The sequence below is a fragment of the Conger conger genome, chromosome 7 (genome assembly GCF_963514075.1).
Source record: "Conger conger chromosome 7, fConCon1.1, whole genome shotgun sequence".
Classification (NCBI taxonomy): Eukaryota; Metazoa; Chordata; class Actinopteri; order Anguilliformes; family Congridae; genus Conger; species Conger conger.
In genome coordinates this window covers 27,693,264-27,716,496 of record NC_083766.1, presented here as the reverse complement: position 1 = coordinate 27,716,496, position 23,233 = coordinate 27,693,264, and the positions used below count along the sequence as shown (strand labels likewise).

Below are 23,233 nucleotides of genomic sequence, written 5' to 3'. Positions count from 1 at the left end.
ACAGCTGTGCAGATTTTATTGTGGCTGTGGATTAGAACCACCAACCTTGCGTGTCCCAGTCATTTACCTTAACCACTACGCTACAGGCCTTGGTCTATATCTGAGAGCATATAGACCACAACGAAAGAAGCTTTAAAGACATACAGGTTAGGCTGATTGGAGAATCTAAATTGCCCATGAGTATGAGTATGTGTGTGAGTGAATGGTGTAAGTGCCCTGCAATGGACTAGTGACCTGTCCAGGGTGTATTCCTGCCTTTCACCCAATGTATGCTGGGATAGGCTCCAGCCCCCCTGCAACCCTGTTCAGGATAAGCGGGTTAAGGTAATGGATGGATGGATGGATGGATGGATGGAGTATTGCCTGTATTTAGTTTCGGCTACTTTGTGCACCACCCTTCACAAGGATAATGCTCCTGAACCATATATCATGTTATGGTGTTTTTGATCTGACATTACACCCGGTTCAATTTCCAAATTCTGAAATTGTTTATTTAAATATTGTTCAGAAAATAAAAATACAAGTGTGATGTCACTGGACGTGTTTGGCTTGAATCTCCAGCCTCTCCAAAAATACAGTAACGTTAGCATACAAATATCATGGAACCTACCTTGGCTAGCCTGAGTCATATGAGGATGACCTTTCGATTTTGACGAAGAAATACAAGATTACAGTTGAACTGGAAGCATTGCGTGAGACAGACAGTGGAGGAACATGGAGTTTGCATCACTGCCAATAATAATTTTGATTGAACCCTTGCAACATCCTGCAGCACTTACCAACTTCTTCTGCAGCAATAGGTGGATTAATTGGAAGAAGCGTCCACAACCCAGATTTTGATACAGCTTGTTAAATGGTTGCCATTTTATATAGCGCCTTTATCCAAAGCGCTGTACAATTGATGCTTCTCATTCACCCATTCATACACACACTCACACACCGACGGCGATTGTCTGCCATGCAAGGCACCGACCGGCGCATCAGGAGCATTTGGGGGTTAGGTGTCTTGCCCAGGGACACTTCGACACAGCCCGGGCAGGGATCAAACCGGCAACCCTCCGACTGCCAGACGACTGCTCTTACTGCCTGAGCCATGTCGCCTAAGCTTGATAGCTTGATAGCTTGATATTTACTTACTTGTCACTAAGTTGCCCTCCTGGACCCCTTGGTTGTGGATACTTCTTCCAATTAATCCTTATATTGCTGCAGAAGAAGTGTTCTAGAACTCCATTACATTCAATTACACACTTTTTTTTGTATTATAATGACACAAATACATATACTGAAAACAGGGGTATGAACAGACAACTGAAAAACAAACGCAGCAAGATAAAAATAAATACATATAAAACGGTGTCACAGACTGATTACATATAAGATAAGGCTACATTCTAAAACAAAAAGGATATGTGAGAGCAACGAAAGAAGATGCAGAGATATTAGACAATACATTTTTCTGGAGTCCATTTGTTTCAAAGATTCCACATGCTGTCTAAATTCATTGAAAAGCTTTCAATTACAAGTAGTGACATCAACATTAGAATGTTGAGTTAAGAGCATTCTCATTGCATATTTGTAATATCACATCACATCACATCACAAAATTAATCTTCACTCAGCATGCAGCCTCCAAGGTTTACAAGGGGACCGGCTCAGCGTGGCTCTGTTCTGTGAGTCCAGCAGAGGGCAACACACCAACCTGTCCTGGAACCACGCCACCCAACCCAGAGGTTGGCCTATGTTGACTAAATGCAGCTAACGTTAGCTGAATACGGCCGCATGCATAGCAAATAGTGTGCTCAGACTAATCTTATCTCTTATCACCAATGTTTACTTTTGTAACTCGTCTGTTTTTAAGCGTATCGGTTGCAAAGCAAAGCAAATTGTAACTGCACATTGAACTACAAGTTCCAGCAATCTACATTGAAGCGAAAACGTCATTACCATGAGTCTTTGCGCGTTTCCGGTGTTCGGCTTTTGGTTTTCTTCACTTGTGCTTGTTGTCTCTGCGTGTACTGAAAGCTAACGACATGGCGACCGACGGACCTCCAGGAATCGAACCGAACCCGCCCGATCTTGGTGGCGCTTTGGCTGCTCTAAATACTTGGAGCAACCCGGAGCTCCAGGCAAAGCTATCGGAGATCGGAGCGCCCAACATGGGTATGCAATGGGTTAGCAGCTCCTGGTTGCTAACATTAGCTTGCTTTGTGGATCCCTCCGAATGAATGATGATACTTGCGCAGAGACTTGGGCCTACTTATTTGACTAGCTGAACTAGAGCCTCGAGTCGCAGTTCACTGCGGTCGTGAAGGGGATATGGGATAGCTTTAAAAGTTATTCTTGGTAGTTAGCTAGTTAGATGTGCATTTTATTCTAACTGGTTCGTTGATTGGAAACTTACAGTCCTCGCATTTATGGCGAAACACGTTATGCTAACCAACTTGACTAACATAGCTAACCGACTTTTCATGTACCTAGCAGATACTAGCCAGGTATAGGGCGACTCATGGCCATCCGATTTGTACCGCAAGACATTTATAATCCAACGTAAGGCAAACGTCGGACGCCATTTGTTCTCAATCGTTAGAATTGTTTGTGCTTTAGCAAACCGCCGAAAATAAAATCTTTCAATCTTATGCAAAGAACGATTCCTTCTTTGCGATGTTTGCCAACTGGGTGTTTAGGTAGGTAACGCTAACATGGTAGCATTGTGTCATCTAGGAGGAAGGATTATATCTTAAAATGACGGCTTGATTTTGATTTGATACCTTTTAAGCCTAATTGTCGAGATGAGACTCGACACTGTTGCCTAAATAGCAATGTAAATGGTGCTTTAGCTAGTTTCCTACGACATGGGTTCTGCGATTTGCATGGGAATTTCCTGTTTTATTACTTTTGTTTAGTTGTCAAAGTTCCCAGCTGAATGAAATATTGTGTATTTATTTATGCCAAAGTCTTTTGCACGTTTAATACATTTCCCCCACTTTATAGGTCCAAGAGAAGAGCTAATGGACAGACTGAAGGGATATGTAATGCAGGTGAGTTTTGTACATAGTACACACACGCACATGATATGCAGTGCGTGTAACTGTATGCCGTATCAGGTGAAAGTGAAGTGTCATTTCCACGCTAGAAGTGTGTATATATCATAAGAACTACACAGCTTGGAGTAATGTACCAGCTATACCGCAGCACTTACCATAAAGAATATTAAAGTATAAATGTGCAAAAAAGTACAAATTATCACATTTAAATATGTACATCCACCAAGACATTTGGTTCAGAATAAAATGAGAAGACTGACACGCTGTGACATTTAACAACAATCTGTCATAAGTTGTGTGTTTATAGTCCTTGAGGTGCTCACATCTTAAGATGTAAACAAGAAAAAGAGAAATTGGGTACAGTGTAAACCAAATAGGCAACGGAGCTACAGCTTTTGACTACTGTAATGGTCTGTGCAGAACAGACACTTTCCCATTGGCAGCACCATGTTGACTACTAGAGCCTTGAAGCATTGTATTGATAACATTAGGCCACTAATTTGTAATAACCTGCCCAGGGGCTGCAGATGAAAATGAGCTCATTAGCTAACTGGCACATTTACATTGATGTGGAAACAGAGATGTTGATTAATGTGCACTGTCCCTGGTAAATAAATAAATTCAATTCAATTCAATTAATAAAAATCACTGCTGGTGTGTTGATGTCAAAGACGGCGCCCCTAACAGTGTAGGATTATAAATTGCGTTGAGTATCACAAATGGTTTCAGCCAAGACTAATTTATTTTCTGTATGCTTGTATGTGTATATATTTTGTGTAGGCTGTTTGTGTATAGGTAGTTGGGTATACATTCTTTCTATGCCATCATATGGTGGTAGTCTTGTGTGTTTGATTCACGTGTCTGGTATTGCAGACTGGAATGATGCCCAGTAAGCCAAACCTGCAAAGTATGGATGACAAGCCGACCCCCTTACCTCAGGCAAGGCTTCCACACTGTGTAATGTATTCATGTTATAATGCTTTTAGCTCATTTTTACTGCTGCGTGTGTCCTATTAATGCTGTACTAGGGAGTACGGCAGGCAGGCATTGTGTGGTTTGATTATCTGGCACCGCAGAAACAAAAGTATCAATTTGTTTGTCCGTGGAGGACTCATATTTTTCTCTCCTTCTCCCCAGATCCCCACCCTGCCACCCATGCCCCCCATCCCTGCCATGCCCCTCCCCCCAGGCATGGGCATGCTGCAGGCCATGAGCATGATGGGGGGTGTCCCCCCACCGGGCCTCCGACTGCCCATGGACGGCCCCGGCCTGCCCCCTGGCCTCACGCAGGAGGACCAGCTGAAGATGGTCCAGCAGAGAGCGGCCATGGTGCTGCAGCAGGAGGAGAGGTCCAAGCAGGTAACTGCACCTGTATGCGAATGCCATTCCCACAGGTCTCCCGTCTCACAAAGCCGCAGGGCTTGTCAGGGCTCAGCATGCTTGGGTAAATGCACTTTGTGTGTCTGATAAGGTTTTGCCTGTTGTAACTGTACAACAACCCACGTTGCTGCGCTGAGCACTACTGCTGATTGTAGTCATTAAGTACTTGTAATTTGTCCAAAGTGGTTTGTGCTACAAGCGATTCCTATTTCAACTGCGGATATTGAGCTCAGCCCACTAGTGACTGATCCTGCAGATGGGGACATGCTGTAATCCTGGCCCATGTGCAGCGTTAGCTTCTGCTCCCTGTGTTGAGTGCAGTTTGCTCTGTGTGAGGTTGATGGAGGTTCTGTTCTTTGTGCAGGATGACCCACGGTCCATGGAGCACATGAAGGAACAGCATCTTCTGGAGCAGCAGAAGAGGGTGAGAGAGAGTTGGGAACCCAGTGGGAACCCCATCCTAATCCCAGGCCCCCGCCGAGAATAATTCTGTGTAGTGCAGTTTTTTTATTTATTTATTTTATTTTTTATTTTATGTAAATGTACCGCTGTCAGGTGGAACTGGTGGTCCTCTGAAACCCTGATGCTCGCGTGTGGGAGTTGGGTGCACTACACTGAACGCGCTGCGGTTTGTGCTTGCTCTGTCCGCCAGGCGGCGGTGATGATGGAACACGAGCGGCAGCAGGAGCTGGTGAAGATGCAGGTGGGGGGTCCGCCCCCCCGCGGGCCCGAGCCGGGGCTCCGCCCCCCCGGCATGCCCATGACTCCGCTCGGCGCCATGAGAGGTCGGTCCTAACCCCGCCTCTGCTTGCGTGTTTTTGTGTGTTTGTTTTGGATTCAAATGCTTCTCTGCTCTGTTGTGCAATTGAGCTGACCAATAGGACCATAAGGCAGGGTTTGCAGTTTTTCATAGGTTCCAATGCACGAGACATGCTTAGTGAAGTGTAGAAAAGTATTTAAATCAAAAATAAATGTGTATTGTGCCCAGATGTGCTGCAGAGGTGCTGTAACTTTGTGAAGACTGGGTTTGTACGACAGTGTTGCAGGTTTGAATTATGATGAGGACACTGCTGATGAGGACCATGCTGCCAATGGTACTCAAATGCATTTGCTTCAGAAAATATCAAGCTGCATACTTAGGGCAATATCCAACTGCTGCATATTTGGGTGGTAAAGCCCGATACAGCTACATAATAAAGACTTATGAGTTATTGACACCTGTGGGTTATAAAAGCTTATGTATCTGAATTGGGCTTTACCACCCAAATGCCCGACAGTTGTAATGTCACTCCCCTTGGAATTGCCCATATGTAATATGCTACCAGGTCATATTTGAAAGAAAAGTGAAAGTGCCAGGAGTGTCAGTCGACTAATTTGTTCCTGTGTTGTAACAAAGGTATGGTTCCTGGAGTCCCCCCTCCCCCAGGGATCTCCATGGTCACCCCACCCAGCCACAGACAGAGGGTCCCCCCACCACCCGGGGAGGACGCGCGTGAGGTAAGGGGCCCTAGAGGCATATCCTATTTCATAAAATTGTATTTATCTGTTGAGTTGAAAACCTGTATTCCTCAAATGTGTGTGAATGTATATTCTATTTCCATCTTAAAGGCATTTCAGACCTTGCTTGAAACCTTGACCTTGCTTTCTTTTGTTGGGGAATTTTGTTGTTACACTCAAAAATAAAACAAAACCAGGAGAACCAAATTCTCTTGACAAGAATTTTCAATTTTTTCTTCTGTCAATAGCAAGTTTGCTAGCTTGGAAATGAGCCCTTTCCAAAGCCCAATTGGCTCCACCCAAATCCCTCCCAATTTGGCTTTGGTTGAGAAAATTGAGAGATTTTTAATAAACAATAGTATAGCAGTCATTTTGATCGGTTGAAAAGATGGCACTCGTCAGCCTGAAAGGGGTTGAGAAGTCGACAATGTGAAGCCAGGTTGATGGTTTGCATTTGTATTGCAGGTATGGCAGGGGGAGGAAGTAGGGATGGGGCCAAAGATTCCCCAGGCCCTGGAGAAAATCCTTCAGCTGAAGGAGATCCGCCAGGAGCAGCTCAGCATTGCCCCTGTAGGTAAGGAAGCAGAACTACAGGAAGTGATATCCATCTCTCAGCCACATCGCCTCCCTTCTCGTCTTCCTCGGCTGCACTGTGAGCTGCGACATCCAGGGTGACCCTTTTCAGAGGGCGACTCTTTTCAGAGGGCTAATTCTGTAGTGCGGGGCGTAGAAATGCCACTGGGTAATGCCGGGTGTATTCTTTTTTTGGTTGCCCAGAGGATGACGACAGTATTGAGATGGAGCTGAGGAACTCCGCAGCTGCTGCCCTGTCTGAGGCCGATGATGAGGACACCGGCCTCTCCAAGAAAGACGTGAGTGACTCTCCCTGACCCACGGATGTTTTTTGGGTTCAGTGCCCAGCCTAGTCTGTACCGACGGTGTCAAACATGTTTGCTACCTTTTGTCTTAGGGCTTGTTCATCAGCGGTGGGCAGTTTTATTCCTGTAGGGCTGGTGTGTGTGCAGGCTTTCATTGTCACCATTTACACTGAATGTTCTGCTGAATGTTCTGCTGGATACACTCATGCTGGTTTAACTGGTTAAAAGGTTGGACCACAGTAAGATTTTTCATGTTGGGTCACAGGAACATGCACAATGTTCAGCGGGCATTCATAAACTTATCGAGAAATGTAGCTGAATTATCAATTGCGATGTCATTGATGTAAATCAAATTTTAAAATTAGCAGCTTTTGGAATGAAATCCAGATATGATGTAGCTGTCCATACCCACCACTGTTCTGGATGGATGTACACGTATGTGCACGGAGCCACAGAATGAAAAAGCAGGATTATCTCTAACCCCAAAAACCTCCCGGGGCACACTGTATTTGAACTGTAATTTGTTAGTTATGCTTTTAGATTTAAAGATTTGAATGTGCCCAATATTTAGAGAGTATGACGGCTAAAAAGTCTCTCCCAGGCCCAAAATATGTATGTATGCGCTTTCCATCCAACAGTGAGTCATACTTAATTGCTTAGGCTCTGAATAATGGAGAACGACGATTAGCCTTGATTGTAGCCGTAATCTTCACATTTTGAACATTGTCACCCCCTGAGTGTAATTTGAATACAAATGACAGTTCAATTTAGTCGTCTCTCTCCCTGTTTAACCCCGCTCCCCCTCCCTCAGAAAAATCGCAAGCGCAGGAACCGCAAGAAGAAGAACAAGAAGAAGAGGGCACAGGAGAAGCGGGCGCTGGACAAAGATGCCGGCGAGGCGGAGAAGGAGAAGGAGAAGGAGAAGGATCCGGAGGTGGAAATCGAGTATGTGACTGAGGAGCCAGACATCTACGACCCCAACTTCATCTTCTTCAAACGGATCTTTGAGTCCTTTAAGGTCCGTCTCCGCTCTGTAGACTCCATGCATATATGTGCTCCCTATTTTAACTGCTCTGTAAACACCTGTATAGGCACTGTGCTGAGAGTATCTGTGTCTGTCTTATCTACAAAATGAGGCTACAGATGGGTTATTGGGCTAGCTCATCCTGTTAAGGCATTGGTGTAGGCCATGAATGGGCTCTGTGTTCCAGTGCTGACTAGTAGCTCATAGCCCTACAGGGCCACATGACTACAGTCTGAGAGGGTTTATCTGGCTGGTAATATTACATATATTACATATCCCTATCCTGTATGCCACTTCACCTGCCAGTTCTGTAAATTGTGTAGCGATGCATGAGTTAAGGGTTCATAAGTGTTGATGGTCCACACCGTAAGATGGTGGTTTTGTCGTTTTTAGCTCACCGACGATGTGAAGAAAGAGAAGGAGAAGGAACCGGAGAAGGCCGAAAAGCAGGAGGCCACTGCCGTGAAGAAGAAGGGCTTCGAGGAGGAGAAGAAGGACAGCGACGACAGTGACGAGGTCGGTGCGGACAGGGAGCCCCTCTTAGCGTCGATACGGGAGGCCTTCGTTTCAGTCGGCCATTTTGAAGGCAATTCTGCATTGGCATGCATGCGCCCCTGAGTTTTGGCTTGAGAATTTCCTTCTGGTTTAGTGGCTGACCCCACCTCCCTCTTCTAGGAGACAAAGACGGACGCGCCCAAAATGTCGAAGAAAAAGCTGAGGCGGATGAACAGGCTGACCGTGGCTGAGCTGAAACAGGTGAGCCAGGGGAATGCACTGTATGACTGCTGGTAACTGAATTTTTGCAAGGTATAGCTTATAAGCTAAGGTGTCTTTACGCTAACACAATTTCAGCCATTTCATTTATACATTGCTGGTTTCTTGCACTGTTCTATTGGTTACCTTTTTTATTATTTATTATTTATTTACTTGCTTGTTAGACACAGACCAATTTTTTGAATGAATCGTATTTACAAATGGATTACTAATCAAAGGATTTATTAAGCCCCACTTTCAAGGGTACAGTAACCTGTCAATTATGCAGTGTCTACTTACTGCCATGGTGGTTCCAAATGCCTGGTCTGAGGCACACCCTCTCTGAAATGCCCACAGCTGGTGGCCCGCCCGGACGTGGTGGAGATGCATGACGTCACCGCACAGGAGCCCAAGCTGCTGGTGCACCTGAAGGCCACGCGAAACACGGTCCCCGTGCCCCGTCACTGGTGCTTCAAGAGGAAGTACCTGCAGGGCAAGAGGGGTATCGAGAAGCCGCCCTTCGAACTGCCCGAGTTCATCAAGAGGACCGGCATCCAGGAGATGAGGGAGGCCCTGCAGGAGAAGGTGGGGGGGCGGCCAGGGGGAGTGTGTATTCAGGGTTCAGTGGGGATGGTATGATCACGGTCCAGTTTGGGTGGGTGTGAACTCAGGGATGGTTCTCGCCATCTTTCTCTTGTGGACGCACCTCCTCTGACCATATTTTGAGAAGTAGAAATGGTCATCTCTAAAACATTTGCTGGCCTTTATTCTCAAAGGTTAAATGTTTGTTTCCATAGTGCAGAAACTCCAGTTTATAGAAGACCTACACGTGTGTCACATTCGTAAGGGAGAATATAGCCTTCATACATTTAGTGAAATTGTACCGAACACACTGTCCGGGCACACGCCTTTCCACAACTTAATTATTTTTCAGTCCGTTTGGTTAGATTCTTACCTTTTTGTCCATGCTGTTTGAAGTTGGTTATAGCTCACTGCATAGCTTTTCACCGAGGTGAAGCTGCCTGTCCCCAGAGCTAACGACGGTTGCATCTGACAGGATTAGGATCTATGAGAGGCACCAGGGGCCTTCGAACGATGCCCTGTTGACGCTTTGCTTGAATCTGCAGGAGGATGCCAAGACCATGAAGACGAAGATGAGGGAGAAGGTTCGACCCAAGATGGGCAAGATCGACATCGACTACCAGAAGCTGCACGACGCCTTCTTCAAGTGGCAGATTAAGCCGAAACTCACCATCCATGGAGACCTCTATTATGAGGTAACGATATTTTTTATTTATATAGCACATTTCCAGATGCCAAAGGCACAATATATATTTTTATATGTGAAATGGGATAAGTGTATAAAAAGGACTATAATTCCTACCGGGATCGGCCAGTATGGATGAAAATGCCCTCAAATTAAAGCTGACAGCCTGCTCTTGTCCTCATATTCTTTATTTCATTTGAAATCCGGTGTGCTGGGATACAGTCCACTGGAGTACAACTGCATTAGTGCTTTTGGGTAAAAAAATAAAGAAATAAAATAAAACAAATTTGTGTAGTAGTTTTTGCCAATTTGTTTCTTATGAATTTTTTGTTCGCGGTTTTGCTTATTTTTGGTGGGCACAGCTGATGTAGGGCACTGTCCCAATAAAGTCTCTCACTCTCTCTCTCCCTCTCTCTCTCTCTCTCTCTCAGGGTAAGGAGTTTGAGACCCGGCTGAAGGAGAAGAAGCCGGGTGACCTTTCAGACGAGCTGCGTATCGCTCTGGGGATGCCTGTGGGCCCGGTGAGCTCCTCGATGTCTCTCCCTGTTTCCTTTGACTGGGGTTCAAATGTTTTATTTCTGAGCAAACATCAGGGTGCACTCCACTGCTGTCTTGCGTCATTATGTTGATGATGTTGCTCTTCCTCTGCAGAACTCTAACAAAGTGCCCCCACCCTGGCTGATCGCCATGCAGCGATATGGACCCCCTCCCTCCTACCCCAACCTGAAGATCCCTGGCCTCAACTCCCCCATCCCCGAGGTGCGACCCTCCACACCCTCATACATACATGCACGCACGCACGCACGCACACACACACACACACACACACACACACACACACAAGCTCGTACTCAGGCCCGCACAGTCTTATTTTTATTACATCCATTTCTTTCCTGACTAAATGCACGTAATTAACGGTCTTAAATGATTTAATGAGCAAACTAATCCTGTGTGCTTTGCGCTTTGTTCAGTGCTTTGTCCAATTGGATTGTAAATGTTTGCTGTGATAAACACATTTTCATTGATGGAAAACATTCCTTTTACTTTTTAAATATGTTGTAGTGTTTTCCAGTGGGAGAAAGGTGAACACAGCCTCCATGGCTGTGTGTAGAATCGATGTGAGAGTACTGCACGTAACCCTGAACCCCTCCTTCCCTCCCCAGGGCTGCTCGTTCGGCTACCACGCAGGAGGCTGGGGTAAACCCCCCGTGGACGAGATGGGCAAGCCCCTGTACGGAGACGTGTTCGGCACCAACGCTGGAGACTTCCAGGTAAACACCCCACCCTCCTGCCCCTGCCCTGTGCCCATCCTCACACCCTCCTGCCCTGTGCCCATCCTCACACCCTCCTGCCCTGTGCCCATCCTCACACCCTCCTGCCCTGTGCCCATCCTCACACCCTCCTGCCCTGTGCCCATCCGCACCCTCCTGCCCTGTGCCCATACTCACACCCTCCTGCCCTGTGCCCATCCTCACCCTCCTGCCCTGTGCCCATCCTCACACCCTCCTGCCCCTGCCCTGTGCCCATCCTCACCCTCCTGCCCTGTGCCCATCCTCACCCTCCTGCCCTGTGCCCATCCTCACACCCTCCTGCCCTGTGCCCATCCTCACACCCTCCTGCCCTGTGCCCATCCTCACACCCTCCTGCCCTGTGCCCATCCTCACACCCTCCTGCCCTGTGCCCACCCTCACCCTCCTGCCCTGTGCCCATCCTCACACCCTCCTGCCCTGTGTCCATCCTCACACCCTCCTGCCCTGTGCCCATCCATCTTTTTTTATCTAACTGTGTCTGATGTGGAAGTAAACGTATATCTCCCTGCCCTACTCATAGCTGATTCAAATAAACGGTTTTTTGGGGGATTCATATTTGTGGTGACCTAGTGGTATTTATTTGCATTGCCTGGTCAATTGTCACAGATGTGTGTCTGTATTGGGGGCTTGTTAATAGATAAGTTCAAATTAATTTCCCCCCCAGCCTATCGTCTATGAAATGCAAATGGGTAATATTATGAAAAGATAGTGCTTTTAAGAGAGGCTGAGGAGTTGTCATTCACAAGAGATGAGCATGTGACAAGGACATGGCACAGAGTTTCACACACTGCTGCGGGAGGGAAAGAATGGGAGGTAATTATTTCTGAATATGCCCCTGGGATGCTGGAGGGTATCCCAGTATTCTAGTCTGCAGTGTGCCTACAGCTGTCTGTTTTAAACTGACACTTCCTCACCCTCTGATGTGCAGGCCAAGAGTGAGGAAGAGGAGGTGGACCACACCCCCTGGGGCGAGCTGGAGCCCTCTGATGAAGAGTCGTCCGAGGAGGAGGAAGAGGAGGAGAGCGACGAAGACAAGCCGGATGAGACTGGCTTCTTCACGCCCGCCGACAGGTAACCAGCGACGCCTGTAACCCGAAGGGGCGGCCTTTAGCATAGCGTCAGGGCGGCCTGTAGCATAGTGGTTAAGGTACATGACCCACAAGGTCGGTGATTCAATCCCCGGGGTACCCACAATAACAGCTGCACAGCCGTCAGGCCCTTGAGCAAGGCCCTTAACCCTGCATTGCTCCTGGGGAGGATTGTCTCCTGCTTAGTCTAATCAACTGTACGTCACTCTGGATAAGAGCGTCTGTCAAATGGCATTAATGTAATGTAATGTAATTTCCTGTCTGAATATCGGTACAGGATAAGAGTCTGCAGGGCTTTGAATTGAATGATCATTTAACCCCTCCCTGTGTCTCTCTCAGCGGACTCATCACCCCTGGGGGCTTCTCCTCTGTCCCGGCCGGCATGGAGACCCCAGAGCTCATCGAGCTGAGGAAGAAGAAGATCGAGGAGGCTATGGACGGGTGAGAGCAAGAGAGCGTGTGTGTATGTGCGTGAGAGCGAGAGACTGAGATAGAGAGCGAGGGAGACTTCCCTCATTAACTGCCCGTCAAATGTGCTCGTTGTGGATAAATAATCCTTCAGTCATCTTCCCAGAAAAATGCTGAATATATTTTGAGGAGAATGGTTTTCCTGGTCGTTTTTTTTTGTAAGCCAATTCCAGGGACCACACTGGATGAGATGGCTCCCTTAAGTCGACTGACTCAGTAGTTCCATTCAGCCTCTCCAGTTACTGGTCTTGCTACCTAATTTGGGTTAAATGATGAATGTTTTTTTTTTTTGGGGGGGGGGGGGGGTTTGCATTACAAGATGACCACATCTAGTCTAGAGAAACCGATGGATCTTTTACTTGAATGTTAATAGGAATTGCTACTTTAGGCTTCACAGCCCAAACTAATTGGCATCTCCTCAAAGTCTGCGCTTGGCCAAAGCTCTGGTTCTCAGACTCCATCCTGGGGAAGCCCTGTATTTCTTTTTTTCGTTACAACCAGTCTCTTTCCCAATTGTTCTTGGTTGATGAATAAGCATATTTGTTATTTCATCATTTTTCCTAAAGCTTCTTCATGATGCAGGTTTAGCTCATTATTTGTTTTGTCTTTGAATTCATAATTATCTATCAAATGGTTAGTTTTAGTGGTGATGTGCCAATACCTTTACCAGTTAGGAGACTGAGTCTTTAATTTGACCGGTTAATAGTTGTTTACCGCTGTCATTTTTGCAATTTAGCACAATGTGTGTATAATTCTTTATGGCATGCATAGCCGTTTCCTCACAATGAGTTTTAAGAAGCAAAAACACATTTTGTACCACTGTTGTTTTTTTGAATACATTTATTTTTGCAGCGAGGCTGAATTTAGTCTTCCGCCCACCTCAGAGACACGCTAGTTACATGTCTTAGTCTCCCCCTCTGCTGGCAGTCAGGCAGTGCTGTTCTCTGTTCTCTGCCTGTGAACTGTGAAGAGACTGAGCTAATGCGTTATTTGTCATAAAATGTGATTACTTGTCCACTAACAAATAGTTTGATTCTACGAGCACAAATATAAAATGTGGACGACAAGTGACCTGGCAGTTCACTGTGTGCTTATCTGTACATGCAGTGGGCTCATGTGGCAGGTGTGAGTGGTTGCGTGTGAGTGGTTGCGTGTGAGTGGTTGCGTGTGAGTGGTTGCGTGTGAGTGGTTGCGTGTGAGTGGTTGCGTGTGAGTGGTTGCGTGTGAGTGGTTGCGTGTGTGTCTAATGCTGCATCCTTGCATCTAAAACGCGCGTCTCTGGTCTCCCTGCAGGAACGAGACGCCTCAGCTGTTCACGGTTCTGCCGGAGAGGAGAACTGCGTCCGTGGGTGCTGCCATGATGGCCTCCACTCACATCTACGACGTATCTGGGGTAAGGGCGAGTCGGTCTACTCTGACTGGCCGAGGCGTTGGAGTGGGCCAGTCACACACGTCACCGTTAACTGAGATAAAGATCTAGACATAAAGCGTGACAATGCTGTCCAAACTAAAGCCTCCTCAGCCCCTGTACTCAAGATGAACAGTAATAGCATGGCCTAGTAACCTCAGAGGAACCCTTCCAGTTACCAGTCCTTGCTATTGCTGTTACTTATTCACCTTCTGCAATTTTCTGGAATGTGGTACAAGAATAACATGGTGTGAGCATTATATATAGGCCACAGGGGCAATAAGAACAACAGAGGAGCTGGAATTACCGTCAACGCGCATCAAGCTACGATGCAGTGCTAGAACCGAAGTGATTATACGACTCCCTGTGGATAATGAATATATTGGGCTTGACATGAGCAGTCTGTCTTTCTTTGTTACCTGGTCTCTTGGTCAGACTACCACTCCATTTGTTTTCTTTATGTATATTGGTGAATGTCACCCATATGAATTAAAAGGAACCAAGTTGAAGACTCAAGTTAGGAATGGGTTGCCCCCGCATATTTGCGGTCAGTTGACAGGTTAATTAATGTTGGTTAGTTAGCTATGTCAGTGCTTTGCCTCTACTGGGTTGCGTTGCCCCTAGCAACAGCTACTTGTGGAGAAGACCGGTCGACTCAAAACATTAGCACTCCGCTGGAATGTAACCTAAATGTAGCATCTAAAAAAAAAAAATAGACTACATGAAAAGTTAGAAATGCCAAAATGCCAAAGTTAATTTTAGCAATTAATCCCTCTTCCTTGTTCAAACTTAACGTACCAACCAAACAGTAGCCAACACAATGTATGCCCCTAGTGAGGATTCCCGAATGTGTGGGTCTGAGAAATCTATGTCCAATACGACCACATCTGCATGCCTCAGTAATAAAAAGCGTGTCTTTCGTCGGGGCAGGCCATAGCAGGGCGCAAGGCTGGCGGAGGCCAGGAGTCCCAGGGTGTGGAGGTGGCCTTGGCCCCCGAGGAGCTGGAGCTGGACCCCATGGCCATGACGCAGAAGTACGAGGAGCACGTGCGCGAGCAGCAGGCCCAGGTGGAGAAGGAGGACTTCAGCGACATGGTAGCTGAGCACGCTGCCAAGCAGAAGGTAACCCCGCCCCGCCATGCCCCCACAAACACCCCTGTCTCTCCACCAGACACCCCCACAAACGCCACTGTCTCTCCACCAGACACCCCCACAAACGCCACTGTTTCTCCACCAGACACCCCCTCAAACGCCACTGTCTCTCCGCCAGACACCCCCACAAACACCACTGTCTCTCCACCAGACACCCCCACAAACGCCACTGTTTCCTTAGAAGTCTTTTATTGAATAAAACCATATACAGTACCCATCATTTGAAATGAACTCTGAAAGCCCAATAATGTAGCCAGCAGTAATCGGGATCACGTTTTAACTGAATGAAGCGTCTCCTTTTCAGTGACCCTTGTTACTTTTCTTTGACTTTCTTTGTAACCCTGATGTCAGGCATCATTGACATCATAAAGAGCAATACATCTTACTTGCCTGTGACCTCTTGTGTCAAATTAGATAATGGAGGGATGACTTGGAAAAAGTCTTTAGGTAATAGCATTATTAGCCTTGGCATTTTTCAGTTTCTTGTTCTCTCTCCTGCCCCCTGCAGCAAAAGAAGAGGAAGGCAGCCCCCCAGGACAACCGAGGAGGGGCCAAAAAGTACAAAGAGTTCAAGTTTTAGGAGGAGGTCAGCCTTTCCATTTGGTGAGAGGGTGAGGGGTATGGTCACCCTTTCTCTGACTCATAACCAGCTTCTTTTTTTTTTTTTTTTACTTTTTAAAATAAGTCCACATTTTCATAAGGATTGTTTTAGAGTTCTTTGTGTACGGATTTGTGTTTTCTGTGAGCTTAATTTTTTTTTCATCAAGTGTTTCTCCTTGTAAATAAAAAAGATCAGTGTAGGTTGTTCTGTGTGGTGTCATTATTTTGTCTTGTGAGAATGCGTGGTGTATGAAGAGTGGTGAAGGTGGGTGTGGTGGCAGTGAAAGTCAAAGTGTTCAATTCAGTCCTATGCTTGTATTGGCAATTTGATGTGTAGTGCCAGTATCTGCTCTCCAGGAGGCAGCATTGAGGCTAACATTTGGGCCTCTAATTTATAGCACATAATTGGCTGTGTCTATGGTCTTCATCATTGCCTAAAGTAATATAAGAGTGTTTAAGACCGATGTCAGATTGTCTGAGTATAAACCTCTTACATAGTCGCGCCATGTCCTAAATAATGCTAGTCGCCGGGCGGTCTGTCCCCACTGAACGCAAAAGTGTTGGGCTCTCCCTTCAGTCCCCTCAAGCAGCCACTTTATTAAGACGCAGCGGTGACCTCACACGGCTCTAATGGAGCAGAGAAGGCCACACAGAAGTGATGTTTGTGTCCCCATATGGGAGGAAATGATAAAATCCAGAGCCTTGCCATTAGATTCTCTCGTGTGCATCTTTTCCTTCAGCATTCTTTCATATGACCCCAGCTAACAATAAAATAGAAGGTTGCTAAAGGTCTTGCTATGCAATGCCTTGTAAATTTAATTATGAGTTAATGATATGAATTTATTTACTGTATTTTACACCTGCCAACCCTGGTCAATTTTACCCACAGCCCTCATTTAAATGGGTGGCCTGTAGCGTAGTGGTTAAGGTAAATGACTGGGACACGGAAGGTCGATGGTTCTAACCCCGGTGTAGCCACAATAAGATCCGCACAGCCCTTGGGCCCTTGAGCAAGGCCCTTAACCCTGCATTGCTCCAGGGGAGGATTGTCTCCTGCTTAGTCTAACCAACTGTACGTCGCTCTGGATAAGAGCGTCTGCCAAATGCCAATAATGTAATTTAAAATGCTACTGTCCATTTCTAATGGAGAATGACAGCCTGGTGAAGTGCCAACTTTAATGCGAGTGCATTAACTGTATGTCTGTATCTGTGCTCTTAGTGCAAAAGCACATGGGGAGGGATTAATGATTTTTCAAATTCCAGAATATGCCTGGTTACTGAACAGTGCACTACTTCACCTCATGTATATGTGTTGCCCAGTGTTGACATTTTAAAATTTTGTGAAAAATGCTACTTGATACAGTAAGATGTAAAATCAATCAGCCTTAAAATTGCATCAGCTGCCATGCTTATTAAAAATGTATGGGTTTATTTTAGCTTTCATGTATCCACCTCCCCCGTGTCTTCATACTGGATTATATATGCTAAGAGTTTATTATAGCTATAGCTTTAACTGTGACATACAGACAACCTTTTGAAAATAGTTGGCCAGCTCGTAGTAGTGTGTCTGGCAAATGGTAGTTTGCCTAACAGCTGCAATGTTACTGTGCATTCATCAATGCTAGCTTACCATCAGCTAACCAACCAGGATGGCATGTCGTTAAGTGCTAATGTACCCAACTTTATGTTTTTCTTCACATATAAATATGTGAATCACTTTTTGTCCATGCCTTTCTGACCTTGGCACAGAGTGCTGCCAGCTCAATGCAGAGCCAGAAGCATAGCTGCTGAGTGACAAGTGAGGGACTCGTGGGGGGGAGATGGGTCATTCAGGAGCCAGTGGCCCTCTTTGAATGCCTCTTAAATGAATCTCAACAAAGGCCATTCATTTGGCTCCCCTGGGCTATGACCGCAGCAAGACATAAAAGCAGCACGTTAAAAAATGACATTTTGCAAGAAACGTATTTTCCATCCACTGAACTGAGTTATGCAGGGAATTTGAGCCCATGAAATGGTTCAACTGATGTTGTATTGCTATGGGATATAGGTTAATATGATTTTGTATTGCAGTAAACTCTTTGTTCAAGCTTTTATTCTCATAGGCTTCACTGGTCAAACACGCTACATGTTCTGACTTCCAACTAACCATCTCATAGCTACCAACTCTCACGCTTTCGGCGTGAGACACACGCATTTGCCTGTTTTCACACGCACATGCAAATGTGTGTGTCTCACGCCGAAAGCGTGAGATTTGGCAGCTATGCATCTGCACCACATCTAAACGTAACCTGCTTGTACGTCTCATTTGCTACACTGTACAGCCCAATGTTTTATCAAGTTACAGATGTCTTGCTGTAAAACAGACCTAGTGTATTTAAGAATAGCCAAGTAGCCCATGATGCATTTCCAGTAGCGTAGGCCTACTGCTAGTCTGTTAGCAGAATGTTTTTTATAAGTTAGATTTTTGTGGAAAAAAAATATTTTGCCGATGTTTCTGCTGGAACCCGGAGAAAACTGAACAAAGGGCCACATGGGAACCGAATGATTGGCTCCTTTATGTGACCGGATCCGTAAGAACCAGCTCTTTCAAAGACTCCGAATACCCATCATTACTGCTCAGATGAGGCTGGAGGGATCTTAACAAAGAGCATTGCCTGGGCTGGGAAAGTCGTGATTTTAAGAAAGTGTCAATCATCCTTGCTTCATGCCAGACTGGCTTTGCTCCAATTTTTTGGAAGAGTGGAAAACAGCAGTATGCACAAGCAAAGTACCCTTTTAGCATAATTTATAGTAGCAATGTGATTTCTGCTCTCTAGTGCCTCTAGTGGCTAAATCCAGTACAACTCTCTCCCATATCCTTCCACTGAGATCTGTCAACTGGTCTTTCATAACGTTTAATGGTTAAAAGAAAAAAAAAACATTTCTGATGACTTCTTGAGATTGATTCTACAATAAAAAAGAATTAGGAAATTTGGGAATTTGGAAGAATTCACTGGTTTTTTCACTGGTTCCAAAATTGCTATAGACACACTCAGTGAGCACTTAGACTTATTGGTCTTCTGCTGCTGTAGCCTATCCACTTGAGAGGTTTGATGTGTTGTGTGTTCAGAGATGCTCTTCTGCATACCACTGCTGTAATGTGTGATAATTTGTGTTACTGTCACCTTCCTATTAGCTCTGATCAGTCTGGCCCTTCTCCTCTGACCTCTCATTAATGAGGTGTTTTTGCCCAGAGAACTGCTGCTCGCTGGATGCTTTTTGTTTTTCGCACCATTCTCTGCAAATTCTAGAGACTGTTGAGTGTGAAAATCTCAGGCGATCAGCATTTTTTGAGATATTCAAACCACTGCAGACTGCTTAATTTGAAGCTATTGGCCATCCATGTAGGAATTACATCCCTTTTTAGAGCACCAAAGGTAATTGGACAGCTGGATTCTCAGCGATTTATGATTAGTTGGGTGTAAGAAAGCTTTCAGTATCTAGTCCTGATTCTTTGTTTTTGATTGCCGTTGGAGTCTGTTATTGTGCTGGTCAAAATGAGGACCAGAGTAGTGCCAATGACAGTCAAGGAAGCCCTTATAGAACTATATCTTTAAGTATACCTTAAATATAGAGCTTGATATTTAAGTAAACCTTAGGGTAAAGGCTTTTCCACTTCAGAAATTTAAATTAAATTCTCTGTTCATGTTTACAGTAGTAGTGCCCGCAATCTAATCACAAGATTATTCCCTTTAACCATCACACCATCAACAGCTGCTGTTCCATTCAATGGAAATTGACACAAACACGCCATTATATTCATGATATTCACCTGTCCAGTCTGTGGTAGTTGTAGAAATTTCATTCAGTAAGTCATTATTTATTCATTACAATAACTTCTCCTGGGATTGTTTTGATTCCAAAAATATGAATAGCTCTTGTGACATTTACTTCTTCCTGGATTTTGATTTGTACCAAGAAATAAAAAAGTCAAAGTAAAAATGCAACTGAAATTAAGTCAGGTAGCCTATAGCCGAGGAGCTGAGTGGAGCTGGCAAAATATTATTTGTGTATACAGGCCTGTATAGTTAAAACCCCTACAGTGCTTGTCAGTCCTCCAAAAATTGAATAATGTTGATACATTTAATTTGGCTCACACTCAAACACATTTTCATGGATCTCTTTATGGCTGTTATTCTGCAGAGTCCAGACAATCATATAAAATTAAAACATGGCTACGTACGTTTTGGGGAATGTGCAAGGACGCTGTCATCTTGCATTATGGATTTTGTTTCAAAACGCATGACCTACTGATTATCGCGCTTTGTATTTGTGGGCATGACAGTAGTCCATTGTTCTCTGGAAAGCATAATCATTTTGCCCCACGTATTTGTAGGCCTATCGACTGAGGTCCGTGGATGACAGTAGTTTTACACGGCAGGGGTAAGTCCCGTAGGCCCCGTAGGCTCCTCACATCGACTTTTTCCGAGAGAGCTGCATCTGTTAGAAAGAGATAAACGGCACGAGCGTGGGTGATCGCGTTTGAACTATCCAGATAGCGGCCTCCAGTGTCAAAATACTAACATCGTCAAATAATATTAAGGGCACAGCGCACTATAGACGACTAATCCCTATTTAGAGTAATCCTGTTAACATTAGTCAAAAAGCAGGCTGTGGTAAACTACACGAGTTGCACGCATAGGCTGCGTATTTATTTTATTCGCAGATTAAAAGCAACTTCCTTGACTTAAAAAAAAAATACATTTCACATCTTGATTAACACGTTTTCTGAATGAAAAAGGTTGCCCAATTCAGACAGATTTCCTCACCATAAAAAGAATGTAACTACTTTGGTATTCAAACGTTGGGCCACCCAAGGTCATATTGCGTGTTTTGTTGATTTTCTACGTTAAGTGAAGCTAACACCTTCCGTAACACCCGTAAACGTGAGATTGTGAAGACTGTGAAGGACATTCTAAAACCTCTTTTTTTTCTATTATAGTTAATTGATTTTGAGGTTTCGGATAAATTTCGTGTTGAAATATCCAACCTGTTTTCATCTTAAATTTCATTACTGACTCTGAGACATCAGCTTCAAGGATTTGTTGATATTTAATTTAATCCATTCTTCCTTCCACCTTCACAATATTTCCTGTGCCACTGGTTGCCACACAACCCCAAAACATAATAGATCCACCTTCCTCACTGCCTAAGGTTTGGCAGGGTGATATTTTCTTCAAATGTTTCTGCTGTTTTTCTCCAAAATGTATCTTTGGTATTTGTGGCCAAAGCGTTCAATTTTTTTTTCATCAGTCTTGTTTACATTTTTTGAAAATTCCCTGTCTTATCTAAGTGTTATGATGCATAATTGAGAAAGCTCACTTTTGTGATGAGATCGCAGGAAAGGTTTCCTTCTGACAACTCTTCCATGCAGATTATTGCAGCACTGCACAGACTGGCACACAACCGCACTAGTGTCCACTAAACCTTTCTGCAGCTGGTTTTACTTTGGATACTTGGCCAGTCTAGCAGCAGTTTTATCAGAAAGTTTTCTCTGTCTTCCTGACATTACCTTGGATTCAACATTCCTGCATAATTAAGTTTCCGACAGTAGAAATTACAAGCTGGAAGCATTTAGGTATCTTCTTCTAACCATGATTATCTTTATTCTCAAGTCCCCTGTCAGCGGTTTAGAGGATTCCATTGTTGTTGAGAGTACAACAGCTCCCTGAGAGATTTGGTCAGAGTATTTATTAAACACTGATCTTAAACAAATTATCTTCACATAATCACAATTGTCATTATTGGCCTACTTTAAGGCCTAACGATTCATCATGGTTTTTGAGACCTTAAAAGGTATTAATAATAATAATAATCACATATAATTGCATATCTTACTGTAGTTTCGCTTCCCAGATAAAATAAAATGGATTGTTCCTCAACTTAAGTTTTCGGTATTCAGGCAGATTATGTTGTCTACATCTTTGCCCGTATGTAGGCTACTGGAGTTGCACTTTGCAGGTCAATGTTTCCCACCGTCTCCAGATATTGTTGATAAATTCTCAGCTACCTGTAATGGTCTCACACTTCAAAGCCTAAGACCCCCTTTAGGCTCCTTGAAACATCTCAATAGCCTACCTTATTTGTAGGTAATATGGATGCTGAAAGAAATCATAATAATAACATGCTTGTTTTCCCACAATGAGCACTTTTTATAGGCTAATAGGCGTCAATATTTACAATGTAGGTGCGTAATAGCCTATACATCTTCATGGTTTTACTATGCCTAAATCTGCTACCTTGCAGTAAACCCAATATATTGTTTCCTATGTGACAACCCATCTTCATATAGCTCTCCCCCAAACCTCTCTCTCTCTCTCTCTCTCTCTCTCGCTCGCTCTCTCTCTCTCTCCCCCCCTCTCCCTCTCTCTGTCACACACACACACACGCAGACAGAAGACGAAGACATTGCGATGTGTACCGCTTTAATAAGAGGCGTAGCTTATCGGTTGTGTTGCTCTGGGGATAAATTTCCGCTTCCTGCTTGAAGTTAGAGGAAAAAGGTATAGTCGCAGGCTGCGGTTTAAAGCTTCTGGGCAGAGCGGATCAGGCGCGCTGTATCTCACGGCTCGAAGGGAGGGAGGAGGGAAATACGAGTGATATAGCTTGCTTTTTCTTTTTTTTTTTCTTTTGGATGAAAGATTGTAAAAAATATATAAAAATTTCGGTTGCACAAAATAGAATTTGCAGTAGGGGAAGTTTAGGAAAGCGGGAGAATAATTAGCCCCTAGATTTAACTCGCAAGCTTCCAGCATGTCGGAGAGAGGAGGGCTCCCGCGGACTGGAGGTGCTCCGTCCCCGCACTTGCAGCCCTCCAAGCCGGTGACGATCACGTCAAATCGACCGGTGCAGATGAACCTGTATGCGACATGGGAAGTGGACCGCTCTTCGCCAAGCTGCGTGCCCAGGTAAGGAGCCCTTAAATATATAGCCTACAATTATAGTATAAATGTATAGAGCTCACTATTCAATACTTATCGTAGTGGAGTCATCATTATGCACTTTGAAGTGCAAATCAAATACAAATGAATTATTATTGTATCAGACATTTTTTTAAGGAACAGTAACGTTATAGGCTAACGTGATCAAAATACATAAGTTCTGTTACGGCAGTTATCAGCAAGCTAGCTTGCAATGTTGTATGGAAAGCTTTAGTAATTGGCTACAGCAAGATAGACAACGGCACGAAGTGTGTGTTGGGTGTCTGCAAAAGGGTCTACTGGAATTATTTACAATATAGACGTGTAGATGGGCTATAATAATTAGCATACGTAATTGAAATTATTTCTCTGTTTATTGTATGCTTACTGTGGTGGTCTATCTAT

General features: G+C 44.7%; 2 protein-coding genes across 3 annotated transcripts in view; both read left to right on the top strand.

The window, feature by feature from the left end:
- The first annotated feature begins 1,953 nt into the window (after positions 1 to 1,953).
- sf3b2 (splicing factor 3b, subunit 2) lies at positions 1,954 to 16,069 on the top strand. The gene is made up of 22 exons (XM_061247535.1): positions 1,954 to 2,160; positions 2,992 to 3,038; positions 3,918 to 3,983; positions 4,182 to 4,403; positions 4,789 to 4,848; positions 5,077 to 5,209; positions 5,821 to 5,921; positions 6,387 to 6,495; positions 6,699 to 6,793; positions 7,611 to 7,817; positions 8,217 to 8,339; positions 8,499 to 8,579; positions 8,934 to 9,161; positions 9,704 to 9,853; positions 10,275 to 10,364; positions 10,495 to 10,602; positions 11,007 to 11,114; positions 12,082 to 12,224; positions 12,581 to 12,682; positions 14,003 to 14,102; positions 15,048 to 15,239; positions 15,778 to 16,069. The coding sequence occupies exons 1-22, from the start codon at positions 2,031 to 2,033 to the stop codon at positions 15,847 to 15,849; spliced, it is 2,667 nt and encodes an 888-aa protein (XP_061103519.1). The 5' UTR covers positions 1,954 to 2,030; the 3' UTR covers positions 15,850 to 16,069.
- A 6,383-nt stretch (positions 16,070 to 22,452) lies between these two features.
- Positions 22,453 to 23,233, top strand: part of pacs1a (phosphofurin acidic cluster sorting protein 1a) — a 49,357-nt gene continuing 48,576 nt past the window's right edge. For both annotated transcript variants that reach the window (XM_061247534.1, XM_061247533.1), the window contains exon 1: positions 22,453 to 22,816. In XM_061247534.1, the coding sequence (XP_061103518.1) occupies positions 22,662 to 22,816 (155 nt within the window). In that variant the 5' untranslated portion in view covers positions 22,453 to 22,661. The remainder of the gene's footprint in view (positions 22,817 to 23,233) is intronic.